This window comes from Mastomys coucha, unplaced genomic scaffold (assembly GCF_008632895.1).
Source record: "Mastomys coucha isolate ucsf_1 unplaced genomic scaffold, UCSF_Mcou_1 pScaffold5, whole genome shotgun sequence".
In the NCBI taxonomy this organism is placed as follows: domain Eukaryota; kingdom Metazoa; phylum Chordata; class Mammalia; order Rodentia; family Muridae; genus Mastomys; species Mastomys coucha.
In genome coordinates, this window is record NW_022196911.1 from 69,066,761 (window position 1) to 69,076,316 (window position 9,556).

The 9,556-nt window shown below is 38.5% G+C and overlaps 1 protein-coding gene across 1 annotated transcript; it reads right to left on the minus strand.

Annotated features, from left to right (window-relative positions):
• Positions 1-8,181: 8,181 nt before the first annotated feature.
• On the minus strand, positions 8,182-9,120 carry LOC116077125 (olfactory receptor 1468-like). The gene has a single exon (XM_031351469.1). It carries the CDS (start codon positions 9,118-9,120, stop codon positions 8,182-8,184), a length of 939 nt encoding a protein of 312 aa, XP_031207329.1.
• Positions 9,121-9,556: the final 436 nt, after the last annotated feature.

The window sequence follows — 9,556 nt, forward strand, 5'->3', positions numbered from 1 at the left end:
GGATGAAGGTTGTGTGTGTGTGTGTGTGTGTGTGTGTGTGTATGTGTGTGTGTGCATGTGTATGGGGGTGGTGGTGTCGTTATACCTCTACTGGGGGCCCTGCCTGGCTTCAAGAAGTGGCCTCTTCAGGTTCTGTATCCCCACTGTTAGACATCTCATCTAAGGTCACCTTGACTCCTGGGAGCCTCCCCTCTCTGAATTTAAAATCTTCTTAACCTTCTATAAACATGTACACTATGGTTTTCTACATATTTTTGTGAATGACAATATTCATTTATATCACTGCACACAAGACTCTTATGAAACTTTATCACTTCAATGTAATGCCAGCTCTGTCATCCAAATAGGCTGTATGTACTAAGTTTTAAACATTTTATTTAAAAATCATCAGAATAGATTTTAAATATATGTATAGACCTCCTCTTAGTAATGGCACTTCAATTTTTTCTGCAGAACCTTATGACCTGTCAATTCAAATGTAGCTCATTCTGTTTATTATTGTAATTGAATTTCTATGGGTATTAATTAAAAATATGAAATCTAAATAGAAAGATAAAAATCAATATTTGAATAAAATACATTGGTTATTTTTACTAACATTAAAATTTTTAAGGCAAATACTGAACTTTATTGAAGATATTGAAGAAAACTAGGAGCAAAAAAGGAAGTTCCTAAACTAAAGATAAATATGTGTAAAATATTTCTAACTCACACCATGTTTAGTAATGAAAACCAAATGCTTTCTCCTAAGATCAGGGTCAGTACAAGGGTGCCAACTACAGATTCTTTTTTTTTATTTAATTTTTATTTTTTAAAATTTTTATTAAACTAATAAAATTTATTTTAAAATATGCAACTCAGTTTTTACTTTTTTTGTTTGTTTTTCAAGATAGGGTTTCTCTGTAAAGCCCTGGCTGTCCTGGAACTCACTCTGTAGACCAGGCTGGCCTCGAATTCAGAAATCCTGCCTTCCTCTGCCTCCCAAATGTTGGGATTAAAGATGTGTGCCACCACCACTTGGCTAGTTTTTACATTTTTAAGTCAACAAAATAATTTATAATAGTTAAATGCCTCTTAAATATACATGATATCTTCTGAAGCTAAAAGTAATATGCGCTCAATCAGTTTTTAATATCTATTTGGAACATTAAACATGATAGAAGTAGAAAAAAATCTCTTATGACATCCTCTATGAAAGGAAATTGTGGGAACAGGTACAGCAGAGGGGTCAGATGTAGCTGCTAGAGTTTCCTGGTATCATCGTGAATCTATAAGGATTCACCAACTGGAGGAATCAGATTTTAACAAGAATTACAAGATCAGGTTTTGGTTTTTGTGCCCAGAGATTGAGTTACCATTGTTTCTGAACTAAGTTTGTGTTGTGTTTTCCTTCATGTGGCAGCTTGTCTGGGTTCAAGATACGGTGGCAAAGTGTGGGTTTGCCAGATGTGCACCACCACAAAGGCTGTAGGGGATTAGAAGCTTGGGGTTGACATGGTAGCAACCACCAGTGGGAATCTAGAGATCCGGGTGGAGAAATTGTGGAGTTCTGAGTCAGTCTCTATGAGATAAAAATAAGCTGGCTATTGCCCACCAGTACATGGCTGGCCAGACTGCAGGGGCAGAGGCACACGTGTGGGAGCATGCTCGTTCTGCATTCATTTGTTTTTAATTTCCCATAACAGATGGCAAACCAATGTGTTGGGCAAGAATCCACTGGAGATTTTTGTGGTTTGTGAATTGTATTTTGGGCATTCTGAGCTTCTGGGTTAATATCCACTTATCAGAGAGTACATACCATGTGTGTTCTTTTGTGATTGGGTTACCTCACTCAAGAAGAAGGAAAACCAAAGTGTGGATACTTCATTCCTTCTTAAAAGGGGGAACAAAATACCCATGGAAGGAGTTACAGAGATAAACTATGGAGCAGAGACAAAAGGAAGGACAATCCAGAGACTGTTCCACCTGGGAATTCTTCCTGTATTCAATCATCAAATCCAGACACTATTGTGGATGCCAGCAAGTACTGGCTGACAGGAGCCTGATATAGCTGTCTCCTGAGAGGCTTTGCCAGTGCTGGACTAATACAAAAGTAGAGGCTCACAGCCATCCATTGGACTGAGTACAGGGTCCCCAATGAAGGAGCTAGAGAAAGGACCCAAGGAGCTGAGAGGTTTGCAGCCTCATAGGTCGAACAACAATATGAACTAACTAGTACCCTCAGAGCTCCTAGGGACTAAACTACCAATCAAAGAGTACACATGGTGGTTCTGTGCAGAGAACCAAATGGAAAGATGGAATAGATTGTTTAACCAGCCACAGGAAGCTCATATTCTGCTAACATGGGCTTTACGGGAATCTTGAGTGTCTTTCCCTGCTTGGCAAGATAAGAAAGGCCTAGTATAGGCACATATAATATCTTAGTTTACTTCATTTGTTTTAGATTGTTTTGTTTTTCAAAATGGGTGTGATTTTGAGTTTTGTGGTTATATTATTCCTCTGGGAGAGAGGTCTAGTAAGGGTTTTCTGGTTACTGGCTCAAGGATATGCTGATTTTGAAAAAAAGGTATTGTATTTGTGTTTTTGGAAAAAGTGATTAAGGTATTTATACCTTCCAGAGACATATGGATCAGATTTGATAGAGGTAGACCCCCTGAAGAACTAGATTCCAGAGAATCAAACAAAACATTTATCTTGATGATAATAAAAAATTATTTTGAGATTTGTATATTACAGAATACACAGTATTGGTGAGTTTCTGCTTGAACTCCAAATATCTTGGACTTTCAGCTGTATGCAGTCAAGACAGACATCAGAGACTAAATCAATCATTGGTGTGGCCTTCTTAAGTCCAACCAACTCTATTTTCCCTACCCTTCTCCCCTTCTTCCTTAAAAATTTCTCAATGCTCATGTTCAGCTTGAAGAAGTTATGAAAAGTCGTCACCTCAGTTCCCTGGGCTTTGGGGCTAAAGGGGGTTATCATAGGTTGTCTTTATAGGGAATGTAGAAATGGTCATAACCATTGGAACAGGGAGAAATAGCTAGAATGGATTGCATAGGCATAATCTCATTTTGTAGAAATCTTTCTAGCTGTTACTAAATTGAAGTCATAGTTTCTTATTTTGGTACATAATTTATTTTGATGCAAAATCAAGGTTGTAATTGGTATAAATTTCTTCTACTAATACAAAAATTTTAAAATTACAGGAGAATTAGACCCAGTCCTTCTGTAACTGTTATTATAAACTGATCTGAGATGATTAAGCCTGTGAATTAAGGGCCAAACAGCAAATTCATGGCTGAGTTTATTGTTAGGGTGCTTTCAGAGATTTTAAGTAGAAGTAGCTGAGAGTAGTTAATGGAGAACAGTCCAGATTACTTTATATAGATAGTTGTTTTCAAAAACTTCAGAAATCATCAGAATGTGACTTTTAATGTTATTTATTCATTTATTGTTGAGACAAATCTGTTCCTAACAGCTTCCCATTCATGGATTCAAAGAAGCAGCTGAGCCATCTTACATCCAGGTGAGGCTGTACATTTATGGCTAGGTCACCACCGGGCAGAAAATTGACAATCTCTCCTGAAGACCTGTGCTGTTCTTGACAGGACACAATTTACAGGTTAGGAAAGCTTAGTTCTGCTGAGACAGAATAGGCTAGTCTTTAATAAGGTCTGTCAGATGATCCTGGGCCAGAAGACTGCAGACATGCTCCATCTTCCTGACTTATTGGGGCTGTATAGGTAGGCATCTGTTTCTACAATTTGTCTCAGTTCTAGAAGTGGTGTCAGGCTTCCTATATATTTTCAGTTAATGTTGGTCATTCTCAGATTTCTGATGGGGTTGAAAAACTACTTATAGTCTCATAGCCAACCCAGGCTATTTACTTTGAGAGAATAGATTTGAGAGGATGATTTTCAGATGACATACTATCTAAAGCCAGAACATAAGTCAAGGTAGAATCATAAGTCTTTTAATTTAGGATATATGACAATGTTCTATCTTAATGACATAAATGATGGACTGGGTGATAGGTCTATCTTATACTTTATAGATTACAAAATGTGCTCTGTTTATATTTAAGAGAAAGGTTTTTTTTTCAACACAAGTCAATCTTTATTGAAAACTGCAGTATTAATTACATAACAATTCTGGTTACAATAAACCTGCTTTAAAGGATTTTAAATCTGAGCTCATCTACTCATCAGACTGCGTAAAAAATTAAAACAGTATGAATTTACATCTAATTGAACGGGCTTGGGATGGACAGTCTGCCCGTTCCTTCGTTTTGACACATAAGTTACATGAAGAAGCAAAGGATGCCTTAAACACTGGAAGACAATGCTGACTTAAGCATAAAAAAGTACCAACAACAGTGTGAAAAAGAGTATTTAAAAACAAAAGTTTGAAAAAAGAAGAACCTTTTCTGTTTAGTCACAGCCTATCAGGCTTCTTGGGGTCTCCAGCTGCCACAATCACCCTGCTGGGAGCCAGTCCCCAGTCTGACCCAACTGGTCTATTGTACTGCCCACAGCCTGCACCAGACCCACCCACTGCCCTTCCCTGAGAATTGCCTGTATACCACCCACTGGGTCCTCACATATCATGTACAGCTACTGCAGTAAAGGGGGAGGTGTTGTGGTTGGGCCTGCTGGTGTTCTTGTGAACCAATCACCTAATGAATAAAAGAACCAATCACTGAGTGAGTAGGTGGGACTTCCAGGTTGGAGGGAGGAAGAGAGGTAGCAGGAGAGAGTTAGGTCCTTTTTTGGAACAGGGACAGCAGAAGGGTAAGATATAGCTGCTAGAGTTTTCCTGTATCATGGCGGATCTGTAAGGATTTGCCACTGGAGGAATCAGATTTTAATAAGGCTTACAAGATTAGGTTTTAGTTGTTGTGCCCAGAGATTGAGTTACCATTGTTCCTCAGAAAAAAAAAGAAAGGAAATTATGAAAAGTTCCTGATTAGACAGAATCTCCAAGGGAGAATACACAGCATAACTGTGGCTTCAAAGAATGAATTGGGTAGTGTTCCTTCTGTTTCTATTTTGTGAAATAGTTTGAAGAGTACTATTATTAGGTCTTCTTTGAAGGTCTGAAAGAATTCTGCACTAAAAACACGTGGTCCTGGGCTTTTTTTGGTTGGGAGACTTTTAATGACTACACTTCCATTTCTTTAGGGGTTATGGGACTGTTTAGATGGTTTATCTAATCCTGATTGAACTTTGGTATTTGGTATATGTCTAGAAAATTGTCCATTTCATCCAGATTTTCCAGTTTTATAGGCTTTTGTAGTAGGATCTGATGATTTTTTAAATTTCCTCAGTTTCTGTTGTTATGTCTCCCTTTTCATTTCTGATTTTGTTAATTTGGATACTGTCTCTGTGCCCTCTGATTAGTCTGGCTAAGGGTTTATCTGTTTTGATGATTTTCTCAAAGAACCAGCTCATGGTTTTGTTGATTCTTTGTATAGTTCTCTTTGCTTCTACTTGGATGATTTTAGCCCTGAGTAGAATAAATCTTGTAGATGGACTGTGTGTGGATGGAGATGGGAACAGAAGATATTAGGTGGGTGAGTGTGGGATGTTGGGAGAGAGTAATAAGTGGAAAGACAACTAGAATAGTGGGGACATTTAGGGGATGACATTGAAACCTACTGCATTTAAAAACTAGCTGGAGTCTATGAGGGTGACCTAGTGAGGACTCCTAGTAATGGAATGATACAGCCTTTTCCTAGGGGAACAGTGTAAGTCATGAAGACAGCCCAGCTGTTTTGATAAGGTACCAGCAAAGCTGAGCCACATGCTGTGATTATTGACCTGACACCCTTTTTCTTTTATCAGTTTGAGTTCCCATGTTGCACTCTTGGGGGGCTATTAGCATAATGATTTACCATGTTTTCTCTGATAATATCAATTCTGTATTCCCCTGAGAAAGTCCTAAATGTATTACCACCTAATCTCAAGGAAGTAATCTTAGTTGACCCTACTTGAGAGTCTTCTCTGTGCCTTGGAGACTGTTATCTGCCCCTAAGCAAATTAATGAAACAAAATAATTAGAATAGTTTGAACTCAGAGGAGGCTGAGAAGATTCAGCAGGACAGAAGTGACAAGAGATCAGAGCAGAGAAGTCTTTTTATAGTATATTTGTAATTCTTAGAATTATAACCTACAAGATAAAAGGTTACCTAAACCATACATACTAAGCCACTAGTAAGAACTCAGCAACAAAAGCTAGAAAGACTAAGATAATATAATAATATGTATGAGTGGTATAAAAGAATGTAAGAAGAAGAAGGATTTGTCATTCTTGGGAAGATTGGATTACACCAAGTTGTTATAATGTTAATTAATATAGAAACAAAACTATTCCTTTATTGAACAAACTTGTAAAATTATATAACAGCGGCAATGGTTTGTAAGCCTGAATTATCAGGCTTAGGCAAATCTGTAAGTGATATGATTGACCATTAAAAGATAGCAATGTATCTTAATGCAGGGCAATTTGCCTGAATTGACTTACATTTTATCTATTCTCATTCTAAACATCCTGAAACTGCAAAGTGCTGCCAGCCTGAGAATGTATTGTTACATGCTTGCTTGGTTGTTTAAGATAAAATTATTTGTAGAAATTTAGGGATAAGGACATGGGGTTGATGATAATAAAATCTTTATTATCTTATGCTTTATTTGTAACCCTGGGCATACTAGAAAATTAAGTATGCTCAGGATTGAAATCATGAATGATTTTGAATGTGCATGAGTAAAGAAAATTTCAGATTGCTGGTCAGTTAGAAGTTGCAAAGCATCCTAGTCTTGGTGTCTGACTCATCCCTCCCCTTTCCTGGTCCTTTCATCCTTTCTGGAACCCGTTCACTGCTAGCACTGGCCCCTATAATGGAGGGCATGGAGCTTTAGCCAGACATCTTCTGTAACTAGGCAAGGGTCCTAGTGGTGGGACTGGGACACCAACTGAGCCACAAACCCTACACTAGTCTTGCCTACAAGATGTGTTGAGGCAATGTGGCTCAGAGGTTAGGGGAGTGGCAAACTAATGACTGGTATAACTTTAGCCCCTAGCCACTGAGAGAAAGCTTATGCCTGACACTCTCTGGATATACAGTAACTGAAAGCTGGATAACTCAGAGATCTAGAGTAGAATCAAACATAATTGACCAAAGTAAGGTCAATGAAATTATTCCTAATGATATTCTGCTATACTGATAGGTTGAGGCCTGGACCAGTCATCATCAGAGAGGCTTTCTCTGGAACCTGATGGGAGCAGATGCAGATTAGTGGGTCTCAGGGAACCTTGAGAATATGGGAAGAAAAGATTGTAGGAGACAGAAAGGTAGAAGACACCAGGAGAACACAGCACACAGAAACAACTAAGCATGGATATATGGATTCCCAGAGCTGAAGCAGCAATCACAGAGCCTGTGTGGATCTGTCTGCATTAGGCCCTCTGCATACATCCTGTGGTTGTTTAACTTGGGTTTCTATGGGACTCCTATGGGAATGTGGGTATCTTTGACTCTTCCACCTGTCCTTGGGACCCTTTTCTTCCTCCTGAGTTGCCTTGTCCAGTCTTGATATGAGGGATTGTGTCTAATTTTATTGCATCTTGTTATGCTGTGTTTGGTTTGTATCCATGAGACGCTGCTCTTTTCTGAAGGGAAAAAGATGTTCAGTGGATCTGAGTGAGTAGAGAGGTTGGGGGAGTCTAAGAAGAGTTGAAGGAAGGCAGGGTGCACTTGGGATATATTGTGTAAGAGAAAAATAAATAAAAAGGAAAAGAGAAAGAAAAAGTTTTACTGAACATTAACATAGGATCATGCTATGTCATTTATTCATATTTAAAAAGTATATTGCAGTCAACACAGAAAGTTGTCTAACATCACAAAATCTTGGTATAACAAGAATGTAAGGAATGGAGATATGATAAAACAGTAGCTGTTACCTAATGATTTTCTAGATCACATGGGCTAAGCAAAGGGTGGTAATACTGAGTCACTCAGGGGCCCTTCTCTAACAGAACTACTTTGCAAAACTCCTGCTTGCAAATAGAAATATTAAGTACTATGTTCCCAAATGTGGGTCTCATTGCAGAAGTACATTTTGTTATAATACTATCAATTTATTTACTAGTCAAATTTAAGTAAAAATCACACTGGTATCATTATAAAGAGATTTTCTTCCTGCAAAGGACCCTGAACAGGGCATCTCTCATATCTCTGTTCCTCAGGCTGTAGATGAAGGGGTTCAGCATGGGAGTCACCACTGTGCACATCATGGCCATGACAGTCTCCTTCACAGTAGAGTTATTAGCTGATGGACATAAGTAGAGAGCAAAAATTGTCCCATAGAACAGAGAGACCACAGAAAGGTGGGATCCACAGGTTGAGAAGATCTTGTGTAAAACATGAGTAGATGAAATCTTTAGAATGGAGCAGACAATTTGTATATAGGACACAATAATGAGTAAAAATGGGATGATGCTAACAATCCCTCCCAGGATAAATATCATTAATTCATTAATATGAATGTCAGAACAGGCCAACTTGAGCAGGGCAGATATGTCACAGAAAAAATGTTGGATCACGTTATCCTCACAGAATGACAGTCTAGCCAAGAGTAGTGTGTGCAGCATAGAATACAACACAGTAAATACCCAGGAGAGCACTAGCAGACACACACAGAGTGTGGGGCTCATGATACTCATGTAATGAAGCGGGAAGCAGATGGCCACATACCGGTCATAGGCCATAACCAAAAGAAGGATGCTCTCCAGGTCTCCAAAAACCAATAAGAAGTACATTTGTGTCAGACAACCTACATAAGAGATGGATGTGTCCTGACTCTTCATGTTCTGCAGCATCTTGGGCATTGTGACAGAGGAAAAGCAGAGGTCAGAGAAGGACAAGTTGCTGAGAAAGAAGTACATGGGTGTGTGGAGATGGGAGTCCAGTAGAATGAGGATGATGATGATGAGGTTCCCCAGGACAGTGGTGAGGTACATGGCCAGGAACAGGGCATAGAACAGGTGCTGGTGCTCAGGGGAGATGGGCAGGCCCAGGAGGAGGAACTGAAAGGTGGCCGTTTGGTTGTTCTTTATCATTCTTATTCTCCAGTATCCTATGGGAAAATATCAGTATCACTGTAAACTCAAAATAAAAGTTAATGCATATCCAGGTAATATATTTTATAGCAGTGGGTCTAACGGTCACAGTGGTTATAATGTCAGGACTCCAATTGTGTAATCATTACAATCATTAATAATCTTTCTCAACTTTTCTTTAAGAGATTGATTTATATGTCTCCCCCTGTCCCGGACATTTCTATGCTGTTTCTACTGAGATAGAATTTGGACTAATGATTCTCCCTTCTGCTCTGTGTTCATCCTGGGTCACTGTTGTTTGTTGATTTGCTATTTGCTCTATGTTATTTTGTATGTTGATGTTCCTGAAAAATGTACTTAAACTTTATTATAATTTTATATAAACTTCAAGAAAGCCTCTCATATTTTGATGCATTAGAATACCATTTCAAACTTA